General features: G+C 43.4%; 1 protein-coding gene across 4 annotated transcripts in view; it reads left to right on the plus strand.

Moving 5' to 3' along the window:
- Positions 1 to 26,316, plus strand: part of LOC119160963 (rab-like protein 6) — a 164,900-nt gene that overhangs the window by 10,700 nt on the left and 127,884 nt on the right. For all 4 annotated transcript variants that reach the window (XM_075880243.1, XM_037413247.2, XM_037413248.2 and 1 more), the window contains exons 2-3: positions 5,874 to 6,176; positions 8,350 to 8,487. In XM_075880243.1, the coding sequence (XP_075736358.1) occupies positions 5,922 to 6,176; positions 8,350 to 8,487 (393 nt within the window). In that variant the 5' untranslated portion in view covers positions 5,874 to 5,921. The remainder of the gene's footprint in view (positions 1 to 5,873; positions 6,177 to 8,349; positions 8,488 to 26,316) is intronic.

Below are 26,316 nucleotides of genomic sequence, written 5' to 3' on the forward strand. Positions count from 1 at the left end.
TTTACGGAAAGGGATATATTAGAAATGTATAATTTAGGTGGGGATGCAACTCAATAGCAAATACAGCACCAGGTAGCATGAGATTCAATCAGCATCCTAAATAGTAAAGTCAGTAAATACAGGTTTATATAATCCAATCCACATCTTAAGTGCCCTGCGCTTTAACCATTATAGTGAACCAAAATATACCCCAGTGGCGGAATAGACCGAGCTCAGGCATCCTCTTTTCAGACAGATGCCACGAGATGGTGCCACTTCCACATTTCCTAGCAGCTTTGGCTGCGTTGTAGGACTATCATCGGCTCCTTCAAACTTTCAGCTGCGGTTAACTTTTAACTCGTGTGTTTGCTTTCTGCCAAATAACCAACTTGCTGACTATCTGGCTCAGAGGTATTATTTTGGCCAGATATACATCTTGTTTCATATTTACCGCACGTGTTCAGAACACTTTGAGCATTTGCAGTATATCTATTTACTTATTCTATAGGATTGCCTGATTTTTTTTTACCACTCTTTCCAGTGCACAGGGTTTTCCAAGCAGACATAACAATCATGGCGTTTGCTTTAAATCATCATGCAAAACCTGGAAAAGTCAGGGAATTTTGAAAAATCAAATTGATAGATACCTTGTTAAAAGTTTATGTGATTGCATAGTTGACCACTGAGTGACTAAATTAAAAGCTATTTTGTAAAATAACAGCTCAAATGCTGCTTCAAACTATTACATCTACAGATTTGTAGGAGCATTATTCCGACAAAAATGCTTTTGGTGAACAGCTTAGACTGCCCTTGGTTTGCTAGAAGTTAGCTGAAGCTATTATACAACGTTATTGTAAAAATGCGAGCATAGTAATTGACAGAATGTAGGCTTTAGACATCTGAGTCGATTGCTATGGGCCTGCATGGTGCCCGTAAAGGCAAAAGATGTCTGGGCATTTCATACGTAGTGTTAAGGGTGTTTGCTAAGGGTGTTCATGCTAAGAGTGTTTAGACACAGCCGATATGTAGAAATGGGGGAGACGACACTATACACATTTAGCTGGACATTAACTTCAAGCATGGACCTCTGGGAATTTGATTTCCCAGAGATCAAAAACAAGAATATCGTAAGTGATTGGTTGGAGGGACTAGTGAGGGTACTTTTAATTTCACTGTCTGGCCACCGTATATGCAGTTTTATTGCCCCCCTGCCCCTATCAATCACTTGTGATGTTGCTGGGAACAAATTATGCATGTGGTTCAAGAAGGCTTGTTGTGGAAACCTGAGCTAGTATGATGTTGCGAAGATGATAACATTGCAGGTATTGGACGAAGAGTCTGGGTAAAAAATGCTGCGTCTGTAAACGTCAATGTACTGGAACAAGCAGTTAAAAGTAAGAATGAAGCATCTTTAACTGGAAACGGCCTATGACTGACAGTAAATGTGACCGGAACAAAGAGTTGGAGGATTAATTAGGCACTCCGGTCATCTTTGTGCTTTTTCATTGTGTCAAGTGCATTGTTTTATTTAACTTCAGTTCATATCAGCACGACAAAGTCACCGCTAACTTTCGCATCTTTAATGCTACTTGAGTTCAGGTTAACAAATGTGAAAATTATGAGGTCATGTAATGACCTTATTGCACTATTCATCACGTCTTGGCGAACACTTGTTGGTCTGGGATTACTCATACGGTGCTGGGAATGTGGACAAACACATTAGTATTATTTTTTTTCTTTAAATCCAAGAAAACAGTGAGAGTCACACTTTCTAATCCATTATTTGCCTTTGTTGCACTTGAAATATGAAAGTTCATCAATTCAGTAAAAAGAAAGTGCCAGCGTATCATGACTATTGGTGAAGGTGTTCTCTTACTGCGGTCACATGAGTTTGGATAGGGCAGGAGGGTTGCTGTCCACTTGGACAGTGTGATATATATTGTCGACAGTATGATATATATTGTAGTATGATGTATAAGATGGCTGTATAGTGCAGCGGATTGAGAAGTAATGTTTTGTCATCAGGCGTATGTAACACACTTTACAGAGGCGTTAATTTTTACAATGTCATTTATATATACATAAAATAATAGGGGTCTCGGGATACGGCCTTGAAGCATAGCTGCTGAAATTGCTTGTAAATTGGAGGCATGATTGTGAATGACCACCACCTACTGCTGATACTTTAATTAAGGTTCAATCAATTTAAGAAATACACCTTGGAAGCCATAGGGGCTGCATATCTGTAAAAGTGTCACATGATTTATGGTATTGAAAGCCTTTTATGTAATCTACAAAGATACTTAAATGTGCGTAGGTCGCATTCATCTAATATAAATTCCTTCTGCTCTTGGACGGCATGCTCAGTTGTGCTGCTTATCGTTAAGCTGAATTTGAATTGTAAAGAAGTGATAATGTGCTGCTTATGTAAAAAAGGAAATCGCACGCTTTAGAGTCTTTTTTTTTATATGACTGGTAGTATAGATGTAGGCTTGTAATTTGGAAAGGATCTCGTCTTTTCTAGAACACCGTTACTTTCCTTTTATGCTTCCCTTTTCTTACTGCTCCCACGGCATCAGCATATGTAAAAAAAAAAGAAATCAAGTATATCGAATGTTTTGATGAGGCATTAGGTGCAAGAACATAGCAGCCAAACAGTTAAAGAGGTGACTATGCATTGAACAGGTTATTTGGTGATTCAACCCTAATTCCACTGTCGTAAACTCATCTGGACTCTCAAAGGGAAATGATAGTTATAAATATTAACGGTGGGACATGGCCATGAAGTAGTGCAGTGCTCTCCAAAGATTAAAACTTCAAAGGATGAGAAGCAATCATCAGCCATATTATTTGACTGCTGGTCTACTGCTGTGAGTTTCTGTTAAATTGACATTTCGCCTTTGTTATATTGTAATCAAAACTAATGACCTGCTTCTTTTATGATGCTTCATTTTTTGAGACTTGTTAATTGCTGGCACTGCACTCTGCTAGATAATCCCATCACCTAAGGGTCAGAAATCGCTTTGAATAACCATATATGGAGCTAAATTTTGCGAATTTTACATAATTGACAAAAGTTATGAATATTTCTAACTATTTACGGTAAGAAACACTTTCTTTGCCTAAAATATTTCTTGAGCTTGTACATGTAATTTCAAAGGGGCCCTGCAACACTCTTTGAAGTGATCATTGAAAAACCTTATTATCAGGCTCACCAATCTACTGCAGCAAAATTTTTGGAATCTGCCAAGTAAGAGCAGAGAGTCAGGGTTTCATTTTCTCGCTCTTTTTTTCACTGAATATGTTACTAACTTCCAGAGGGATCACGAGTGTCCTGGTGTAATTTTATATTGTATGTAATTCTAGCACCAGAAAGCGCGGTTTAGCATGTAGTGGCTTGTCACATTATTTGTTGAAAAGGGGGCAAGTTATTTCCAGCTGACTTTACAATTAAGTTAAGAGTTCCGTGCTGTGTGCCTCACTATAGTGTTTTGGCTCACGTCTTTGTTGGAGCTTTGACTATCTATCAGCAACATTTTCGAACCATGTTGACTAAGTGTCGCAAGGCCCCTTTAAGCTGGCCAGGTGATTTTTACTGATTATATTCCAGGTGCTATGAGGGCTTATGCTAGTGCTGCCCTCTCATAAAGTAGCTTTTGCAGGTTTAAAGTCAAATGTGATGGCATTGTGTGGGTTACCCACCTACAACGTACTCTTTCTCTTATCGTCAACTTCCTTTTTCCTTTTTTTTTTGCAAAGATTACGCAGATGTTGCACACTCTGTGGCAGTTGTCAGCACGTTATATATGTTTGTAGCATATTCATGAAATAATAATAATAATAAAGGAAATACTGATACCTTGAAAAACAACTTTCTAATGTAAAAGTGCTGCCCATTTTATATGCTTCATTATTATGAAATTTCACAGATATTAAAAGTGACAATATAAAATTTTAATCTTGAAAATTGTTTTTTTTTCTCGGTAATATTTCTCGCTGTACATGTTGTGGCTCTGTGCACCCTTGTCAACATCTCATGCAAACTGTTGCTTTGCTGGACGTGACAGTTTGAGCTTATCTCGGTCTCGTTTGCCCTTCGGCCTATCTGGCTGCCTAAGGCAAACTGCCGTTATGTGCCATTGTCTCTCCACTGGGATTGTCTCTCAGTTTATTTGTGAGCAGCCAGTCTAGGCTGTTTTTGTTCTTGATGTTTAGCGGACCTTGAAGCCGGAGCAGGTGGGCTGTCAGTTCAGTGATGCTTCCTTAATAACTGAGTTATTCTCACTTGGTTATCACCAACTCGTGAAGTCTTTTATTGCCATACTGCTTGCTCTTCAGTGATTGGTTCAATCTTCTTTGCTCCACTTGGTGCACACCATAGGTGATGCCATTATGACAATAGTAAAAACGTTCTGAAAATGTTGCAGTTAACTTTGCGGGAAAAGGTTAGGTTATCAGAGAGATGATGTAAGGAGCCATCGTAGCTGATTGTGAAAACTATGGCATAGCCAAAAAAACAAACATGGTTGAAACTTGGCCTGATGTACACTTGTATTTTCTTGAAGGCCCAAGTAGGTTATGCTGGTTGGAAAATTAAAAATGCGGGGAAATTGTGATGGAAAGCACAAGGCAAGGTTTTACTGCTTCACGTGCTTCTGGTTAGCTACGTTTCTGTGAAAATAAAACCTTTTCTTATTCTTTTTCCTGTTTCTTGTTTTTTATTTGTTAAAATAATGAGTAGAGGGTGGAACTTGTAATGCACTTGTTATTAAAGGGCCACTCACCAGGTTTGATGATTTTGAGCTGACAAGCGCAATGCGTAGACGAGGCGTTCATGATCACGTCTGCCGAAATTTGCAATGCTACGCGCCGCAGAAAAGAGTCAAATTTCGAGATCAAAGCTGCTCCCCCTCTACTCTGCCGGAGCACGCGTAGAGAATGAGGGCAAGACGTGGGCGTAGGAATAGCCCTACGACTATGACTTGATGAAGAATTATTTAACACAATATGCGTAGTTTATGTATTTGTTGCTTCAAGAGATTAATAAAACTTCGTATAAATAATGAGACACAATAAAAAACTGTGCGCGTTTTTCTTTCATTTTTTCCCTTGAAATGCTACGAGATGCGGGGCTAATGTGCCAGTGTTTCACATCCGTTCGTGTCCCCGTGGTCAGCGCATTGAGCAGACGACCACTGTCGAATGCTCCTACGCGTTCGCGCACTCATTGTGCTCATCAACTCTACCGCGTTTAAGCCAGCGTTTTCACACCATCCCGCAGAAGCAGGCAGAAGACCACAAAATAACGCTGGTCAACAAAGCAACGCTGCTCGTGTGCTCGGGGGTTGGACTTGTTTGGGCACGTCATGCACACGTCATGTCATGGTGGGATGCTGGAGAGGGTGGGGAAGAGATTTGGCTTGGAAAGGCTACGGGGAGGAGCGGCAAGGGTTTCGAGCTCACCTCCTTCCATCCTCCTTTCGCACCGCTTCAAAAAACCTGTTATCTCCGCTCATGATGAACCGATTCGAAAAATTTTTGTGGCAAAATTTTCATCATCGGACACCCAACAAATTCCACTGTCTAACTAAAATTCGGTATGGGGCCTGGGGAGTGGCCCTTCAAAGTTATTATTGGAGCATTATGTCTGAACATTATTGGAACATGACCATTATTGTGAAGGCATGCTAAAGAAAAAAAATTATTGGTTGTTGTCATGGCTTGCTTGGCACAATGATTTCCACATATGTTTGTTCTCTTTATTTCAAATATATAGTTTGTCATCATTCTTTTCATTTAAGAGTCTTTTCATTCGTGGCCAGGTGCTTCTCAGTGGAACCTACTGATTTCCCATTGCTTATACCTTGAATACACTTCTTGGGGTCATGCTGCAGGTCGGTGCCATCCTCTTGGCAGAGCAACAATTGTGAAGTTCTGCCAGGATGCTCACAGCCTTCAAAAAGCTGGTGGGCAACAGCGGCGATGGCGGAGGGGGCGCCGCTGGTGGAGGGAAGCACCAGCCTCCATCTGGCATGCAAGCCATGGAGCAAAGCCTGCAAAAGCGGTTTGCACGAGGTGTCCAGTACAACATGAAGATCGTCATCAAGGGGGACCGCAATGTGGGCAAGTCGTGTCTCTTGCTGCGCCTGCAGGGCCAATCATTCAAGGAGGAATACCTGCCCAGTGACGAGATTCAGGTGACAAGCTCACTGTAGCTGTTGACTTGCTTTGTGCTGAATTTAACATTCATCCATGTAAAAGTTCTGCTTGGATAGAATCCTGCATCGCATTTTCATATTTCTTTTATTTTTAAGTACAAGTATTGTTGAAGAGCAGTCTTCAAAAAATGCCAGGCCTGTGCATAAGGCGCAGCACATTCACAATGAAAGCTTGAAGAGAGGCCTTTCAGAGCCTTTTCTAAACACTCATTGGGCAACTACTGCAAGCAAACTTGCTTGATACCCAGTACGGCATTATTTATAAAATTTTTGGGTAGAAGGCCGGCATTCACTATGCTATTTTTCGTCATTCTTCTGAGAAGCGTGGTATCCGCTGAACACTTGCGAGTGATTTTGTGTCAATGTTTTGTGCAGTGGCTGACGACGATGAGGAAGTATGCCTGAAGTTGGTATGTTCCACAGTTATTAGGTGAACAAGAACAAGCTTTTGTAATGGATTGGAGCATTGGATGACCCACTCGTTACGCTATTTGCACTGTGCGACAACAAGTTCTTCTTTCACTGTTTTAAAACGCTTTATAAGTCGTATTAACGCGATTCCATTCCCGACATCTAGCCTGCCTAAGGCAAGTTCGCCAACAAGTCCCAAGCATCGGCGTAGCTTAGTGGTAGAATACTGGGCTGGCACCCTGCGGACCCGGGTTCGAGCCCCACTGTGACATTGGTGCTAGGTATTTTTTTCTAATTTTGTGCGATGTGGTTACGGACACTCGTGGCGACGGCGGACAACTACGGTGGCACGTGACCCGAGTTGTAATCTCATAACAGCTTTTGCTGTAATATTAGCTTTGATCAGATTTAGTGAGGCTCATTGGACTGTTGAGTGGGTTATTTTTTATATTTCTATAAGCTTCTCATTTGTAGTTCACGCAGTTGTTGTTTTACAGCTTCGTTGCTTTTGTAGAGGAGCTAAACATATACAGGTGAACAATATGAAAAGTAATGCTACACTGGCCATGACACAATTTAACTGCTGAGCCCTCTGTAGGGAAACAGTTGCATTCCTTGCAACACCTTTATCCCCTCTCATATTTACTTGTATACTAAAGTTTTCGTCTTTTTATATGGTCTTTTTTAAGGTGGGTGCCATCTCATTTCTGAAAGCAGGTCTTCATAAAACAACAGACAGAGTTTCATGCCGGATTCTGCTACGAGTGGCAACCAGTGTCATTCGTGTTAATTTATTATGTAATGCTAAAAGTAGCCAAGTATGCAACCATGTTCTGAATTTTAGTTTTTAAGATATTCTTATAAAATTGCCAAGTGGATTTTTTAAAGATTTAGACCCCCTGAAATTTCGATGCTGTGTTTTTGTTGAAAAGTGAACGAATCGAATTCTGTGTTGTCCTCTTTGCACTTTGGCCTCTTTGCATGATCACTGGTAGATCACTTTAATGTTGCAGTAAAAAAGTGTTCTGGCCCTCTTGATACTCTTGGTCAGTAGACTTGCACTCCAGTGCGAACGTACACAATGATAACTAGAAAAAGAAAGGCCATACCCATTTTGTATTTTCTGTATGCGTCCAAATGCATTCACTAACTCCAGTGACCGGTGCATATCCTCAAATAATTACATACTAGATGTTTTCTGTGAAAAACTGGTCATTTTTTTTTCTCTGTTTTCTATGCTGGTAAATCAATGTTTCTCAGTAATAAAGGGTGCCTTCTTAGCTTATCTTAAAAAGGTAGCAAATTGGCCAAGTTAGTAGTTTTCGATAGTACTAAACTGTGCAGCACAGTACACTTGTCCTCATTCTTTCAAATCTTCAATCTAGTTTTATTCTACAAGACCCATTACTTATCTTCAAAGGCCCCAATTTGTGATGCCATGTTGCAAGTCTGTCTGGAAACACATTCATGTAATAATTGTTACAAGGCGTCTCTGTAGCAATGGACATTCATAAGTGTCACAATGTTCTCGTAGACTATTTATTTGGAGCACTCAATATTGAAGTGAAATTAGTGCACCAGTCACAGAAAGTGGGGCTATCAGCATGTTTTTGTCACCACTGACTCTACTAGTTCAAATGGCCAGCTCGTGGTACAAGTGATGCCGTAAGCTTTGGCACTAGCTGGATTATATCGCAAGTACCTAGATTTCTTCTTTCACATTGTGGCGTCGTTCTCCCAGGTGGCCAGCATCCAGTGGAGCTACAAGGCCACTGATGACATTGTCAAGGTGGAGGTCTGGGATGTGGTCGACAAAGGCAAGAAGCGAAAGCCCATCAAGGGTCTGAAGCTGGACAACTCGATCGCTGATGCTCAAGGGGTGAGCGATTGTAGTGATGTTTAATTCAGCTCGTCAGGCTTCTTGTGTGCCAGCACTCAAGAAGCCCCGCCATTTTCGTGAGCAAACGCAGCCCCACACTATGTGATGTGGAGCAGTATTGCTTTTGCACGGTGAATTGTTGCAACATGTAATAACATACAGTTCGACAATACGCATAAAAGCACTTTGCATGCATTTTTATGCAGAAAAAGATGTGTCAAGGTGGAAACAACACTAGGCAAGCTTTCTGGTGTCTTTAAAGCCAACTTTGAAAGACAGGGGTGGGTTAGGCAAGTCAAGTCAGCTAAGATAGAATTGCACAGTGCTCTGTTGTGCAAGCTTGTTGCAAACAGTATCTGGTGGCCCTGTTCAAATGTCAGTCTCACATTTGCTTGTGTATTTTGGGATTTGTACCCTTGCCTTCTCAGGATTTCCAGCTTGCTATGTTTAGTGCAGTGTTGTAACTTCACTTACTTTCAATGTAGAAAGTTGTGTAGCATAGTACTCGATTCTCCCAGCACTATAATATCCCAGTGCGAAGTCTCAAGGGCTGTTGCATTATAACTATTACAGTAGAGAGTATTGTAGTTAACTATGTGAAATGAAAAATAATGCGGGGGTGCAATAGTTGCACCAATTTGATACAATTCACCATTTTTGTGCCTAGTAGCGCCAAAACCATGAAACTCGCCGAAATTACGTCACACTGAGTCAAAATGCCTGACCTGCCTCAAAATATATTTTCAGTTGTGCCAATTTCAGTGAAAAATAGAGGCCACGTTGGCCACATGTAGTTTGCGTCATCAATCAATCCAGGATCCAGGCATGCATACGAACCCTAACCCATGGTGTAAGATACTATACCGTATTTTCACGCATATAACCTACATCAAAATTCTAAAAATTTTAGTGGCCAAGTGTGGGTGCGGATAATACGCAAGGTTTTTTCTATAGTGCTGCTTCACAGCAATGCGTTTTGTGCCGTGAAGCCTCTTAACAGTGTAGCGAAGGTTACGGAGGCGGTTTCCACAATCGTGTTGCTCCGCAAGTAGTGTGGCAGCTTGTGGCTGATTTTGGTTTTGCTTCCTTGCATTGTTGAAGCATTTAGAGAAACATTTGGGAAGAGACAATTTGATTGTTCATTTTAAACCTCACTGTCACATTATAAATATTTTTTTCGACGTTTGTGGCTGCACAGTGACCCTCCACCACGCTTCACATGTCCCTACGTCACAGACGCCATGTTTACTTTGGAAAAGGGTTTGCTGAAAAGGTAGTGCTGGTGTCTAAGAAATAAAAAGAAAAGAAAGGCATTTTTGCAAAGTGAACAATACCCCTGTCTTACCTACGACTTCCTGCAACCGCTTGAGTTCCATAATGAATAAAGCATTATAGTCGAACCAACATATATTGAATTTTCGGGTATATCGAACGGTATCTTTAACCGCGTTCGGATATATCGAACACCGCATGAGCTGGAAAGTGCGCTTCAGCGCTTGCCCCTTGCCCCCCCCCCTCGCGATCTCTAGGCAGCGCGGCTCCGCGTGTGAGTTCGAAGGCACCCTTTCGGCACTCACAGCAGCGTCCAGCGACCTCGGTGCCGCAGCACGCCTCCGCCGAAACCCGAAACGCTCGAAAAAAGGTAAGGGTGAGAGGGCTTGAACTGCGCAATCTCGAACTTGCGAAACGGCTTTTTTTTTTCGTTTCTTTTTCTCTCTCATAATTTTTCCGCGTCAGCTTGGAGAGCAGCAATGAAGGAGCCGACGTCCTCCTCTTTTCGCGACATCTATTGAAAAGACGCTGGAGATGCGCACCTGACAATTCAATCGCCGTTCTATGCCAGAGTATGCACAAACACAATCACTCTGCTCCGATGACCTGCGCGAGACTATCCGAGTGATCGTTCGGGAGGAGCTGCGCAAGCTGTTACCCTCGGCACAGCTTCAAGCGGACTCGATCGCCGACATTGTCCGCGAAAAAGTTCGGCAATCGCTTAGAATTTTTGAAGCACCGCAGCCTCAGCTGCAAGCAATGAGCTACGCTGCTGCAACCCGACGCTACGCTCCCCCTTCACGCCCACGTCAAGAACCCGCACCGTCGCAGTTCCGCCAGTGGAGGGACATGTCCGTAGAGTCAATGGGGACAGCAATTTGGAAGCGATGGTAGCGCTGTCTGGGTTTTGTAGGGAATCGTAAAAAGATTGCAAAATGACTATTTTACTAATAAGTGAAAAAGGCTTCGTTACCTTCCTCACATAAATATATTTTTTAACCAAATATAACTAAGAATATTGTATGTATTATTTATAATTGTTTATAAAATGAAATAGATTTCAAAAGCATCAGGGTGTTTCGATATGGCGGCTGGCCTTCGCCATAGCAGACGACATCGTCGTCATCTGCTACTTTGTCGTGGCTGACCCCCGCTCGTAGCAGCCCCCTTTCTCAATTTCTATCATTTCCATATAGTACATTGCAATAAACTGTGCAATATAAGCTCTTAAGTATCTTGCATACTTACTTTAGTAAGTTGTGATGCCGCATACAGGCCGAGCGAAACGACAACACTGGTCACACAAGCTTGCAACAATAAATCGTTTTATTTCAAGTCAATCGATCGATGTTTACACGAAATAAAGGCCACGTCAGTAACATTTTAGCACGTACAGCAGTGAACAATGTGCATGCATCAGCGTTCATGTACAAAGAAGGTATACGTACTACGCATAGCCCTAACGCAGATGCCCGGAGCACAGAAGCTGTCCAGCGCTGGCTGATATATCCATCGCACTGCACGAAACCTTTGCTGCAGTAAGTAAAAGCATACTGCTTACGTCTCTGCACTTGTGTAGCTCAAACTTTCTGTTATTGGTATCAACATAATTGCGTGCCTTTCACGAGCAGTGCGGCGAGACTGTTTGTTTCGTGGTCCGCACTGCCAACTAAAGTGCGTCACTTTCCAATTTTCTACACGTTGGCACTTAATTTCACGTTGGCATTTAATTTCACGTTGGCATTTAATTTCAGGCTGCCAGTACCGCCAGATGGTACTGTGTGGTTTCGCAATTGACGCGCTGCGTCCACAGCAGGGGGAAAGACCACGTGACATCGCTGGCTACTTAGCAGCAGAGTAGCGGAGGCCCTGAGGATCTTCCCGTTCGCTGTCACCGGGCCGCTCTCCTCACCGCAGGTCATACATTGGCCCATCTCGGGGCCGGTTGCCTAGCCCGTACTCGGAAAACTAAGGGCAGCAGCCGATAAAGGTGCGGTTGCTGTACGACAAACTGCCGAAGATCCTCCACCGCCGCCACTGCCGCGACGAAACCGCAACGTCAACGTAGCTCTGACGTCGAAAATTCGTGGCCAGAATACGACTTGATGACGCAACGTCCAAGCAGCGGTACAAACCGCCGCAGGCGTGATCCGATGCCACGACCCAACTGCAACGCGAGACGACGAACTAGTGATCTCGACTGAACATTCGAAGGCCACCTCGTCACTGCTCTCGTTGATACTGGAGCCGACTATTCCGTCATCAGTGGGACATTCGTCGCGAAGTTGAAGAAAGTTAGGACAACTTGGGAAGGCCCCGAAATCCGTACAGCTAAAGGTCACCTAGTTACGCCAGCAGGAACCTGTACAGCCAGAGTCAGCATTAACCGTAAGATTTATCCTGCAAGCTTCGTCGTGCTACAGCATTGCTCGAGAGATGTCATGCTTGGTATGGACTTCTTAAGCCTCCATGGTGCTGTCATCAACCTTAGAACAAAGTCAATAACACTATCCATAGAAAATGCACTGCCGCCTCACACGCCGTCAGGAAGGCATGCCTTGAATGTGCTGGAAGACTAAGTCTCTATTCCTCTTCGCTCCAGCGTCAGCATTTCTGTTGGTACTCAAGAATCAACAAACATGCAAGGCATCGTTGAAGGCGACCAGCACCTGTTGATCAACCGCGAAATTTGCGTTGCCAGAGGAATAGCCAAGCTGCGAGGAGGGAACGCAAGAGTGATGCTCACAAACTTTAGCAACGAGTTCAAGCACGTGAGCAAAGGCATGACGGTTGCCTACATCGAAGAGATATTGGAAGCCAGCAACGCTTTTGCGCTCACCGATTCTGCCGAATCTACTCCGACAAGTGAAACCGTTCAACCAGCTTTCGATGTTAATCCGAGCCTTCTGACGCATAAACAAGAACAGCTAAAAAACCTGCTCCTGAAATACAAGAACTGCTTTTCTTCGTCGTCGACTATTCTATAGACCCTTGTCGCAAAACATCGAATAGTAATAGAAAAAAATGCCAGGCCACTCCGTCAAAGTCCGTACAGAGTTTCGACGCCAGAACGCGAGGCCATAAAGAAACAAGTTGACCAAATGCTCCGTGACGACATTATTCAGTCTTCGAAGAGTTCATGGGCGTCACCGGTGGTGTTTGTAAAGAAAAAGGGTGGGGCACTATGCTTCTGCATTGACTATCGCCGACTCAACAAGATAACGAAGAAAGACGTATACCCTCTCCCCCAAATAGGCGACGCCCTTGATCGACTCCACAACGCCAAATACTTTTCATCGATGGACCTCAAGACAGGCTATAGGCATATCGAAGTAGACAAGAGAGACCGAGAAAAAACTGCGTTTATAACACCAGACGGCCTCTTCGAGTTCAAGGTTATGCCCTTTGGTCTTTGCTCGGTGCCTGCGACGTTCTAGCGTGTTATGGACACCGTGCTCGCTGGATTGAAGTTGCAGACTTGCCTCGTGTACTTGGATGATGTCGTATTTTCCTCAAGCTTCGACAACCATTTCCAGTGCCTTGAAGCTGTACTTCGAGCAATCAAAACCTCTGGACTGACTCTGAAGACAGAAAAGGGCCGCTTTGTGTACGAGCAACTCCTGTTCTTGGGACACGTGATAAGCAAGTCCAGAGTACGCACCGACCCGCAAGAGACAGCAGCCATCACTGCATTCATGTCACCCGCCGACTAGAAGGCCGCGCGTCGATTTCTCGGCCTCTGCTCCTATTACAGGCGTTTCGTCGGAAATTTTGCCCGCATCGCCGAGCCACTCACTAACTTTACAAAGATCGACGTCGAGTTAAAGTGAGAAATCCCGCAGGAGGAAGCATTTCAAGAACTAAAACGACGCCTGCAGACACCGCCGATACTTGCTCATTTAGATGAAAGTGCCGACACAGAAATCTTCACCAACACAAGCAATATAGGGCTAGGAGTCGTCCTGGTGCAAAAGATTGACGGACTTGAAAGAGTCATCAGTTATGGTAGCCCGTCGCTATCTAAGGCGGAAGTCAACTATTCCACAACAGAAAAGGAGTGTCTTGCTATCATCTGGGCTACCTCCAAGTTTTGCTCCTACCTCTATGGCAGGGATTTCAAAGTAGTGAGCGACCACCATGCCTTCTGTTGGCTAGCTAACTTCAAGGACCCTTCAGGTCGCCTCACACGGTGGAGTCTACGACTTCAGGAATTCGACACCACCATCGTTTACAAGTCGGGGCGAAGATACTCCGATGCCGACTGCCTGTCTCGCGCCCCTGTTGACCCACTGTCACAGGATGAGGACAGCAACTGCTTCCTGGGAATCTTAAGCGTCGATGATTTTGCTGAACGACAGCATGCCGACTCTGAAATCAAGGGCCTTGTGGAATACTTTGAGGGCATGGCTGCTGTTGTTCCAAAGGTATTCAAGCGAGGACTGGCGTCGTTTTTCTTGGGTAATGACATCCTCGCCAAGAAAAGCTTTTCACACACCGTGCCAACTACCTCCTCGTAGTACCTTCAGCGCTACATCCAGAGGTTTTGGATGCTCTACACGACGACCCGACGGCTAGACACTTTGGTGTTTCCCGTACACTGGCGAGAATACAAGAGAAGTATTACTGGCCACGACCTGCTGCCAACCTTACTCGTTACATCAGGACATGACGAGACTATCAACGACGAAAAACGCCGCCGACTAGGCCAGCCGGACTTCTCGAGCCTATTGAGCCACCTCGCCGGCCATTTCAGCAAATCGGCATGGACTTACTAGGGCTGTTCCCGACGTTGAATTCCAGAAACAAATGGATTGTCACTGACTACTCACCCGCTACTGACTACGTCACCCGCTACGCCGAGACAAGGGCTCTGCTCAAAGGCAATGCCATCGAGGTAGCAAAGTTCTTCGTCGAGAACATCATCTTGCGTCACGGTGCCCCGGAGGTCCTCATCACCGACAGAGCAGAGGTACGGCATTTACTGCTGAGCTAACCCAAGCGATTTTGGCATACAGCCAGACAAGTCACTGCCGAACAACAGCGTGCCACCCACAGACTAATGGTCTCACTGAGCGCCTGAACAAGACCATCGCTGACATGCTGGCCATGTATGTCGACATCGAACACAAGACGTGGGATGCCATCCTTCTGTACGTAACTTTTGCATACAACACCGTCGTACAAGAAACGACGCAGATGACGTCGTACAAGTGGGTCTACGGAAGGAACCCGACAACGACGCTCGACGCCATGCTGCTAAATGTAGCTGATGAAGAAAACCTTGATGTCACCGTCTATCTTCAGCGCGCGGAAGAAGCTCGTGAACTCGCTCGCCTGCGCATCAAGAATCGGCAGGCAGCCGACAGCCGTCGTTACAATCTTCAACGAAGCTTCGTGGAGTAGCAGCCCAGTGGTCGTGTCTGGGTATGGACGCCGATACCCCAACGTAGACTCGGTGGTACTTCAGGTTGATAGAGCAGTTCGACGTCTCGGCCCACTCTACTACGAGGTTGTTCCCGACGGCATTACAAACTCAATGGCGCCGTGCTCGACCTCAAGTCGGTCATGTCGTGCCCCTCTAGCCATTTCATGCACGAACCTGAAGACAGTATTTTATTGTTGTTGCTGTGCTTCATTGCTTGTCCTTATTGTTTATTTTGTTTATGATTGTACCTTCGTCTTTTGTTAAAGCATCAGGACGATGCCTTTTTCAGAGGGGGGCAATGCCACGTTCCTTTCCTCAAGTTTTGTTATCACCCCGTTACACTACGTTCAGCGCAAACCACGCCTACGATGTTAGAAAAGCTTCGAGGCTGTAGTAATTGTTTTGTTAAGATTACGCCCACTTTGTGAACATTGCAGATTATTCTGGAATCTATGGCGCGGCTAGAGATAGCACTAGAACATTCCATGGCAAGTGTATAAATGCCGACGCGCTTCGCTGCTTGTCAGTTTACCGACGGCTGACGCTCTGCTCACTGCTATCAGTGCCAGTGTCTTGCTGTAATCAGACTTTCCTTTCACGTGGCCACAAGTTAAGCCCAAATAAACAGTTTATTATCCGACCTGTAGTCTGCTCCCTTCGTCCACACTACGAGCCAACGACACTATCGAATGCAAAAGTGGGAGTACCCTTCGCCTCACCTCAAGCTAAAATCGGGCCCAGTTCGTTCAATGGTGGCAGCTACAAACACGCACATACACAAAACCGGTCATCATGCACCACATATACCGAATTTACTCACGTAATGAATGCACTTGCATAATAAACGCACCCCTAACTTCAGTCATCAAAGTTTGGATTTTTTCCCCCTGCGTAATAGACGCACCCCCTACATTCATCCGCTAACCGACACCTGGTGCTTCCTTAATCGTTGAATCTCTCCTGTTTTTTATTACTTTGCTAACCCCCCTCAACCACCTCCACTCGACTCGCTCCCTTTTCTTCCCCCCCCCCCCTTCACCAGTTGAATATGTGCCTATTGCTTTTCTTTCAATCTGTGGGCTGCACGTCCCCCCCCCCCCCCCCCCCATATCTTCATGAGTGGTGCTAGTGTAGACATTGCAGCTGATAAGCACACAGTGAGCGAAGGTCACCAAACTGGTCGCGCCAATTAAGGTCGGTCCCTTCCTGTGCTCCACCCCCCTTTCTTTTTCTTTTTTAGCCTACTTTCTTTTTATTCACTCTAACTGTCCCTTCATTCCCTGTTCCCCATGAGTGTATCGGTTGAGGTGTCCTCCCATGAGAGACAGTTATCGTGCACTCCACACCCCTTTTTCTTACCTTTTCACTAGGGGTGTGCGAATATTCAAAAGTTTCGAATATATTCAGCAAATATTGCATTTGTAATATTTGTATTTGATTCAATAACCACGTTTGAAAATTTACAATATTCGAACTTCATCTTCACGAATATTTGTTTGTAGGCTCGTGCGATTATTCGAATGCTTTGCATATTTAAACAATTATTAGGGTATACGAATTCGCTTCAGTTCGAAGTGAAATAACTGAAAATTTTGAAGTATTCGCAAGGAGCGAATAGGTGCATAATAATCCGAATGTATTGCTTGTAAAGGTGGTTTCACTGCAGTGTAGGGGTGCTGAACCGTGAAAGCGCTTATTCAGGAGAAATGCGCTTTGCCGCGAAGCCCTCCAATTTTAAAGGGGCCCTGCTACACTTTTTGAGCATTGTCAGAAAACGCTGCTGATCGGTAGTCGAGGCTACTGAAGACACGCAAGTCAAGCATTATAGCGCAGCACGCGGTGTGCCACTTCACAATGAATTCTTAGTGAGCTAAAAATTGCTCTCTTCTTTCGGCAAATGACTCCACAAGCTCAGAAAGCACGCGTGACGTATTTTCTTTCCCCGTACCATTCCTCCCTGCTTAGCTTCCAGTGCTTTCATCGGGATGAGAAGAGAGAATGCACTAGCAGCGTGCGAGAAATATTTGCGGCGGTGAATTCATGAGGTAATAAATAAGCTTCTTTAGTGGATGCATTCCATGGCTACTTGAAAAAGTGTCGCACAGCCTCTTTAAGTGAAAATATTACTCTCTAATCAGTTCATTTTATTAAGCTTAAAAGCTAGTTATACAGCTTATATGCTCTAAGTTTAATAAATTTGAAAATGTTATGTATTTTAAGGCTAATGGCTCGTATCCTGCTGAAAGTAAAATCCTGCTATTACTCAAAGTTCTTTTGACTTCTTTTGGGCAAAAAAGAGCGATTTGCATAGAGGCTCTATTTCATTTTTAAAAGAAATTTTGTGCAGGTTAGTTAGGTCATTATAAATATGCTCATTTTTTTTTTTATATGTCATATTCATTCGCTGTATTTTTCGCTGTATGTTTTCATTCGCTGTAGGTGCATTTTATCGACCCCCAAACTCGGACTACAAAACAATTCAGTCGTTAAATGAGATTATCTCGGAAGTTTCAAACCGAACATTCCTTCTTGCTGGTGATTTTAATTTGCCAGACTTAGAATGTCATGATGGAATATGCGTACGAGGCACTGGGGGCCGCGCAAACATAGAAATGAAAAATATAATAGACAACTACGGCCTTACCCAGTTTGTTACTTGCCCAACTAGAAATAATAGCCTTCTTGACCTTGTGTTCTCAAATTCGCCCAGTTTGGTGAATAATGTCAATGTTATTCCAGGAATCAGCGACCACATGGCTGTTGTTGCAGAAATCAAAAAAGAATGTAAAAACACCTCAAATAGTGCGGCAAGAAAGGTTTTTCTGTTCAGTAGGGGTGACTACACAAGAATAGTCGAAAAGCTAGAAGATTATTTGCCCGTGTTTGAATGCCTAGCTGAACACTACAGTATGAATGATTTATGGCTTAGCTTTAAGGACAAGTTGTTAGCACTCGTAGATAAGTATATACCTGCGAAACAAGCCGGAAAGCTTCGTAAACGCAAGAATCCATGGATGACGTCCGGTATTTTGAGATGAATCCGGAAAAGGCGACGGGTTTTTGGTAAATTAAAGAAATCTGGAAGCAGTGACCACGTGAAAGAATTACAAGCATTAACGGAGCAGTATAAATCATGTGTGGAAAGCGCGAAAACGAAATATTTCGAAAGGCTCAGCAATAAAATGAAAACTAATTCAAAGTGTTTCTGGCATTATATCAAAGAGTGTGGGTCTGATCATGTTGGAGTGGCTGAACTAAACTTTAATAATATGGTTGTAGTTGATGAGGAAGCAAAAGCCACCTGTTTAAACAAATATTTCCAGTCTGTGTTCTTGCCCAAGCTTGACGTTCCTTTAAAACCACACCCAACCACGATTCCGCCGATGCCACCGGTAGAACTGAGTGTCCGTGGCATATGTTCTCTTCTAGAAAACCAAGATGAATCCAAAGCAGTTGGTCCTGATGGCATCTCTCCTCGTATTCTAAAGCGATGTGCACTGCCAATTTCCCTTTACCTTTATATAATTTATTCAAAATCCCTTTCAACGGGAACTCTACCCGAAGATTGGAAAATTTCTCATGTTGTTCCGGTTCATAAGGGTGGCTCAAAAAAAGATGTAACAAATTACCGACCCATTTCATCGACGTCAGTGGCATGCAAAATTTTCGAGCACATTTTATCCAAGCACATATTGGCCCATCTTACTGCTAATAATGTATTAATAAATGAGCAGCACGGTTTTCGTAAAGGTTTTTCTTGTACGACGCAACTTGTAGAGTTCTTTCACGAGCTGGCTTCCAACGTTGATGAAGGTGGGCAAACAGATTGTGTGTTTTTAGATTTTCGAAAGGCCTTTGACACCGTGTCACACTCCCTTCTCCTGGCTAAATTACAGACTCTAAATTTCGACCCAAATGTGTTCATCTCGATAACCAATTACTTGCTGAACAGGCGTCAATGCGTTCTTTTAAATGGGAAGTGTTCATCCTATGTTAACGTTACATCAGGCGTGCCCCAAGGCTCTGTCCTTGGGCCTCTCTTATTTCTTATTTTTGTAAATGATATTTCTGTGGGTATTTCGTTGCGCATGCGTTTATTTGCCGACGATTGTGTGTTATATCGACAGGTTCAGAACGAAGGTGACTGTGCTTATTTGCAGAACATGCTGGCCATGTATGCTGGCCATGTAGATGAAGTATATATAAACATATAAGAAGTGGCAAATGACGCTAAACCCCAAAAAGTGCGTTCATATGCGTGTTTCCAAAAAAAAGAAACCAATAGTAACGGCGTACACCATAGATACGCATACTGTTATTACCGAACCAACATGCAAATATCTTGGCGTTGTTTTGTCGCATGACTGCTCATGGAATGCCAATGTTGATCACGTTGCTGGCAAAGCGGCAAGGGCTCTAAACTTCATTCAGAGGAACCTAAGATTGGCACCCCGAACATTAAAAAATACAGCCTATCTCACATGTATTAGACCGATTTTGGAATACGCATGTCCTGTGTGGGACCCGATGCAGGCGAACTTGATTGATAAGCTTGAAAAAATACAAAACAGAGCTGCGCGGTTTGTTTTAGGGCGGTACGAGCGGAGAGACAGCTGCAGTGCTATGAAAGCTGCATTGGGTTGGGAATTGCTTTCTTTACGCAGGTAAAAACTGCGTTTGAAGTTTTTCTTTTCTGTTTTTCATGGGCGGACTGGGATTGACCGTCATAACTATTTCAGTGAACCCAGTTACATATCTAGTCGACATGGCCACCGACGCAAAGTGAAAGAGTATCGTGCAAGAACGACCATGTTTTATAATTCCTTTTTTGTGATGACCATTAGAGATTGGAACCGGCTGCAAGACAAGCAAGTGTGCTGTATAAAAGAAGAATTGTTTTATTCCAGTCTGTAACCCCCCTGCTATAACGCCTTTTTGAACAAAGCGGGGCACTCACCGAATAAAGAATATATACTATTCAAATTCGATACGAAATTATTCGACCAAAATCACTATTCGCTTCAAAACTAAAATTCACTATTCGCACATGCCTATTCGTTCGCATATGTCACTGTGAAGAAGGTATGATTTTGCGCATATGCCATAAGAGCCTCGGTAGATAATCAGTGATTACTATTTAACTGCGGTGATGCTTGCATAGAAATCCATGGGGCTACCAATGAATGCAGCGGCAAGTCAATGCGACAAACCTACCAATGATAAATATCTCAATCAATCTAAAGCATGTACTGCTTGCATGGCAGTACGTGTAGCTTAGCAGTTTAGCGCTGTTACGGCTCACGTAAGCGTATCGATCACGCCATCCACTGCCGCGCCCTTGTGCATGGGACTGCAAGTGCATATCGCTCGTGGAAACGAAGGCAACTCGCCGCCTCTGCATTGGCTCGACAAAATGGTTTTCACATCTTTGCTTGGTCTCGTGCTGAGCGAGCACAAAGAAGAAAAATCTCTGCGCAAGGGCAAATGCGCGCGTATATGGTACAGGGCGCGGCGCTGATGGAGTGAGCTTAATAGGCGATGCACTGTATGCAACTAGCTAAGGGCGCGCTCAGCTTGACGTACAATGGCAACATGTTTTGTGCATAGCCACGCCAGTTTTCGCCAATGGATCACCGTAGAAACATAGCCGCACATGTCGAAGTTTCACGAGTCGTCCGTCAGCTGTGCCATTACTTCAGCGTGTGTGCCCTCTTCATACATCCAGAATAATTTTATGATAGTGGATATGGTCACGCGAATGCGTTTAAGTGTTTTTTTACGCAGTGGCAAACATAGAAAAGGCCATGCACTTTGGGTAATGTTACAATGGCGTCTGCTGATGCACGTAATGTGATGGATGGATTACTGCGTAGTTCCGCTGCGTTTCCCAAAGCTACTTTGAAAACATAGTACGCGCATCGCACTTGTGCAGAAACGTCTCCTGCAATCTACCGTCTGTTACACCATTGCTACGATCTTGCTCTTTTGCCAACGTCAGTTTACTGCCGTCTGTAGCCAGCGCGCCCAAAGAGGTCACGATGCGGCAAAATAGTGCCCTCGCCGCCGGGAGTTGTGGCTCTGTCAATAAAAAAGCATATTTGGGGCGTCTTTATCACACATCAGTAATCATCCATCTTGTGCGCTTACCTCACATTATTGCTGCGAGCGTGGTAACCTCTCAGTCACAACCGTGCAGCTATCAGCGCAACACAGCATTCTTGATCAGAAAATGGCGAACGTGGTCCTCGATAAAGGCAGCAGAAGCAAGTGAGATAACGAGTATTGCTGTGTAGTTGAAAAACGCCCCAAGTACTCCTATTTTCCTTAGTGAAGAGTACAGGGGACAAAATGAAAAAGAAAACTATAAAATCAGGGTTTTTTGAGCCAGAACTAGATGAATTGTGACCACCACCTAGACTGCTTTAATAATCCTTTAGACTTAAGTACACTGGTGTTAACTGTTACAAAATCAAACCAGTGGCCTCATGCTTACTAGTCATAAAAGCAGGTACAAAAGCTTTTCTTTCTTCTTTTTTTTCTAATAAGTGCTACCACATAAAAAAAAACCTTCTCTGTTATTTTAACTACCCTATCCATAGTAGTTATTTTGTCTTCCTTGTCCCTTAGTGCATACATCTGATTTTTGCCTATCCCAAGTTTCCTCTTCACTGCTTTGACACATCCTCCGTTCAATTTTCTCTATGTTATACCTTCTTACATCATATACCTTATGCTTATAAATCAACTTCGAAAGCTTTACCAACTCTATTTTGTCTTTCGTACGTGAGGCTTTCATGCTTTGACACTTCGTAAGGAAACTCTTTGTTTCCTGGGACAGTTTGCCAGTGTCCTGTCTAACTACTGTACCTCGAACTGTCACTGCGCATTACGTAATGATACTCGTCAGATTATCATTCATTGCGTCAATGCTAAGGTTGGTTTCATCGATAAGAGCCGAGTACCTGTTTTGAAGCGAGACTCTGAATTCCTGTACTTTCCCACTCAGTGCTAGCTCATTGATTGGCTTTTTGCGTACCAGTTTCTGTCGTTCCTTCTTCAAGTCTAGGTGAATTCGGGACCGTAACATTCTATGGTCACTGCATTGTACCTTGCCAAGCACTTCCTGCACGATGCCTGGGTGTGCACTCATTATAAAGTCTATTTCGTTCTTATTTTCGCCATTAGGGCTCCTTCATGTCCATTTATTTCGTTCTTATTTTCGCCATTAGGGCTCCTTCATGTCCATTTACGGTTCCCTCATTTTCGGTAGAAGGTATTCAAAATGCATAAATTAATGCGTTCTGCGAATTCCACTAGTAGATCCCCTCTGGAATTTTTAGTACCGATGCCATAATGTCCTACTGCCTGTTCTCCAGCCTGCTTCTTTCCTACCTTTGCATTCAAGTCTCCCATCAGTAGAGTATACTGCCTTTTTATCTTACTCCCTGCCGATTCCACGTCTTCATAGGAGCTTTCAACTGACGCGTCATCATGGCTGGACGTAAGCGCATAAGCCTGTACCACCTTCATCTTGTATCTCTTATTGAGTTTAATTACGATACCTACCATCCTTTCATTAATGCTATAGTATTCCTCTATGTTGCCAGCTGTATTTCTGTGGATAAGGAACCCCACTCCTAGTTCTCTTCTGTCAGCGAAGCCCCGATAGCAAAGGACGTGCCCATTCTGTAGCACTGCATATGCCTCGTTTGACCTCCCAACCTCACTGAGCCCTATTACATCCCATTTAACACCCTCTAGCTCCTCGAATAGTACAGCTAGATTTGTCTCACTAGATACGGTTCTACCCTTAAACGTTGCTGAGTTCATGTTTCATTTACAGTGAAATCTCGATACAGCGGACTCCCATTACACGAAACTCGCTTAAACGGAAAAGCCGCATAAACGAAACTATCTAGGCACATTGGTTGGTTTCCTATATATTTAATGATAAAATGTTTCGGGTAATCGTAACATTTTTTGCTATTACATCGGTAAAATGAAACTAAAACGGGCAAAATATATAAATGGTGGAAGCGGCATGGCAGTCTAGCAACCATGAAACAAATGCTGAAGCTAGCCTAGTCAAGCCGATCCAGTGATTGCACGTGTCCGCGCACACCGAGCAGCAAACGATCCATCTTGTTTCCATCTTTTTTGTTTACATCTCGTCGTGAACTTGAGAACAAAACGAAAAATGGCAGCACAATGCACTTTGGCTCGCAACGAAAGTGAAAATCAAAAAATCATTCTAGAACTTGACCGCAACGAGCTATCGAAGACAGGAATTCTAAAGAAGTTCAATATTTCCAAGTCCGCACTGTTGAGGATACTCAAAAACAAAGGGAAGATTGAAGAAGCTGCAAAGCTTGGGAACTTCGCCACGGAGAGAATGCGGATTAGAACGGCACGTACAAAAAATCGAAGGTGCTCTTTTTCTTTGATTCAAGTGTGCGCGCAGTGCGAACTTCCTGATCAGCAGCCCCATTTTTGAAGAGATGGCCAAAAAGATTGCTACTCGCATGAGGATCGAGCACTTGAGGGTGAAAGATCGCTGTTTGAGCCATAATAAAAAGCCGCATGGTGTTGTCTTTAATATTGTTTCTTGAAAAAGTGCGGCTGTAAACAGATATCTGTGAGCTATACTAGCAACGTTTTTGTTTATAATTGACTATAGTAGTATCGTATACTTCAAAATGTTTATGTTCTGTCTGCCACAGTAGATGCTTTTGAAATAAAGTCATATTTAATTCATTTTGAGGGCTTTGCTTAAATTAAACTTTTCATAAATGGAACAAATTTTCTTGCCCCTTCTAGTTCTGTTTACTGTATAACGAACTTCTGGGGACCGCAGAAATTTATTCGTTATTTTTAAAAGTCGTTATAGTTAAAGCTCGAAAATTAACCGTAAGTACTATTTTTCATTGATCAAAATAACTTACCTTTACAACGGTGGGTCCTTGAACTCATTTCTCACGAGAAAAAACAAGTGCACAAGTAAACACCAAAAAACGGACGTTTACTTTTAAAAAGTTAGTGTTTTCTTTTTTTTTTTGACATGAGCAGCACGAACTTTGCACCGCGAAGGCCTCCAGCTCCTTCACATTCCTGTAGTACAATTCGGTTCTTTGGTCACAACAGCCTGCTTTTTGACTTCCAGTTGCTGAAGAATATTCATTGTCTGGCTTAGCGAAAACTGCTTCCCCTTCTTCGTCGCAAGCAGAGAGGAATTCATTTGTGGTATCACCGCAGGGCGAACGCCGACTTGCTTTGTGCACGTGACAAGTAATAACCGAAAAGATATGAACATGACTGAAAAACAAGGCCTCCAAAGAAAAACCCGAAGCGTCATGGCTGTCATCGCCTCTTTCGAAGAAAAAAAAAGTGCTAAAAAAGAAAATTCCTCGCGTTTCGTTTTCTGCTCTCTTGTTGTCTCAGGTTTTCCGTGCCCATGCTTCCTGCTCCGCAACTCCCACTCTGCCTCTCTAACCTTTCCCTCCCGCATAGAGTTTCCTAATGAAACTCAATGCCCTCCTGTGTTGCCCTCGCCTCTGTGCTCGCTTGTAAACCTGCAGCGTCGTTGTTTCGACAAAAAGAAAGACAGAAAAGAAAGTCGCCCTTTCGTTTTTTTCCCCCACACCGTCGCGCGTCTTCCGAGAAGCAAGGCGTCTGTTCGCTTTGTCGTCTGCTTGCGTACCTCTTCGGTGGTTGCGACGAATTTCAGAACATAAGTTTGTAGTACTGAGGTGTTGTTAATATAATACGGAACTAAAATAATGCTCATTATTCTGAAAAGTTTGGTATTCTGAAGTACGTAGTAGTGAAATAATTTTATATTGAAATTATTAGCAGTCGGTGCAGGATTTCTTAAAAGTTCGTAAATATGAAAAGTTTGTTAATGTGGGGTTCGTTCTACTGAGATTTCACTGTGTAGAGATCTGTATAGTAGACGGGACAACTACAACCTTAATATAAGAACTAGCAGTCGCCCTGATGACACCCCAACAGTAATGATAGAAAAAGTAAAAAAAGCCTTGGAGAGCATGAAAAGAGGCAAAGCTGCTGATGAGGATCGGGTAACATCAAATCTGCTAAAAGATGGAGGACAGATTGTGTTAGAAAAACTAGCGACTCTGTTTACGAGGTGTCTCCTGACGGGAAGAGTACCAGAATCTTGGAAGAATGCTAACATCATCTTAATACATAAGAAAGGAGATGACAATGACTTGAAGAATTCTAGGCCGATCAGCTTGCTTTCCGTCGTATACTAGCTATTTGCAAAGGTAATTGCTTACAGAATTAAGATAACATGAGAATTCAATCAACCAAAAGAACATGTGAACAAGCAGCATTTCGAACAGGCTACTCAACAATCGACCACATTCATACTATAAATCAGGTAATAGAGAAGTGCTCAGAATATAGCCAACCACTATACATAGCCTTCATAGATTACGAGAAGGCGTTTGATTCAGTAGAAATATTAGCCGTCATGCAGACACTGCGGAATCAGGGCGTCAATGAAGTATATATAAACATCCTGGAAGAAATCTACAGGGAATCAACTGCTACCATAGTGCTTCATAAAGAAAGCAACAGAATACCAATCAAGAAGGGTGTAAGGCATAGGGACACAATCTCCCCAATTCTATTTACCGCGTGCTTACAGGAGGTTTTCAGAAGCCTAGAATGGGAACAGTTAGGGATAAGGATAAGGTTAATGGAGAGTATCTTAGTAACCTGGGCTTCGCCGATGACATTGCATTGCTGAGTAACTCGAGGGACGAATTGCAACTCATGGTTACGGAGTTAGACAAGAAGAGCAGAAAGGTGGGTCTTAAAATTAATCTGCTGAAAACGAAAGTAACATACAACAACCTCGCAAGAGAACAGAACTTCGAGATAGGTAATAGTGCATTTGAAGTTCTAAAAGACTACGTCTACTTGGGACTGGTAATAACCGCGAAGCCGAACCACGAGATTGAAGTAACTAGAAGAATAAAAATGGGGTGGAGCACATTTGGCAAGCACTCTCAAATTATGTCAGGTAGATTGCCACTATCGCTCGAGTGGAAGGTATATAACAGCTGTATCTTGCCGGCACTTAGCTATGGAGCAGAAACCTGGAGACT

The sequence above is a fragment of the Rhipicephalus microplus genome, chromosome X (assembly GCF_043290135.1).
Source record: "Rhipicephalus microplus isolate Deutch F79 chromosome X, USDA_Rmic, whole genome shotgun sequence".
Lineage (NCBI taxonomy): Eukaryota > Metazoa > Arthropoda > Arachnida > Ixodida > Ixodidae > Rhipicephalus > Rhipicephalus microplus.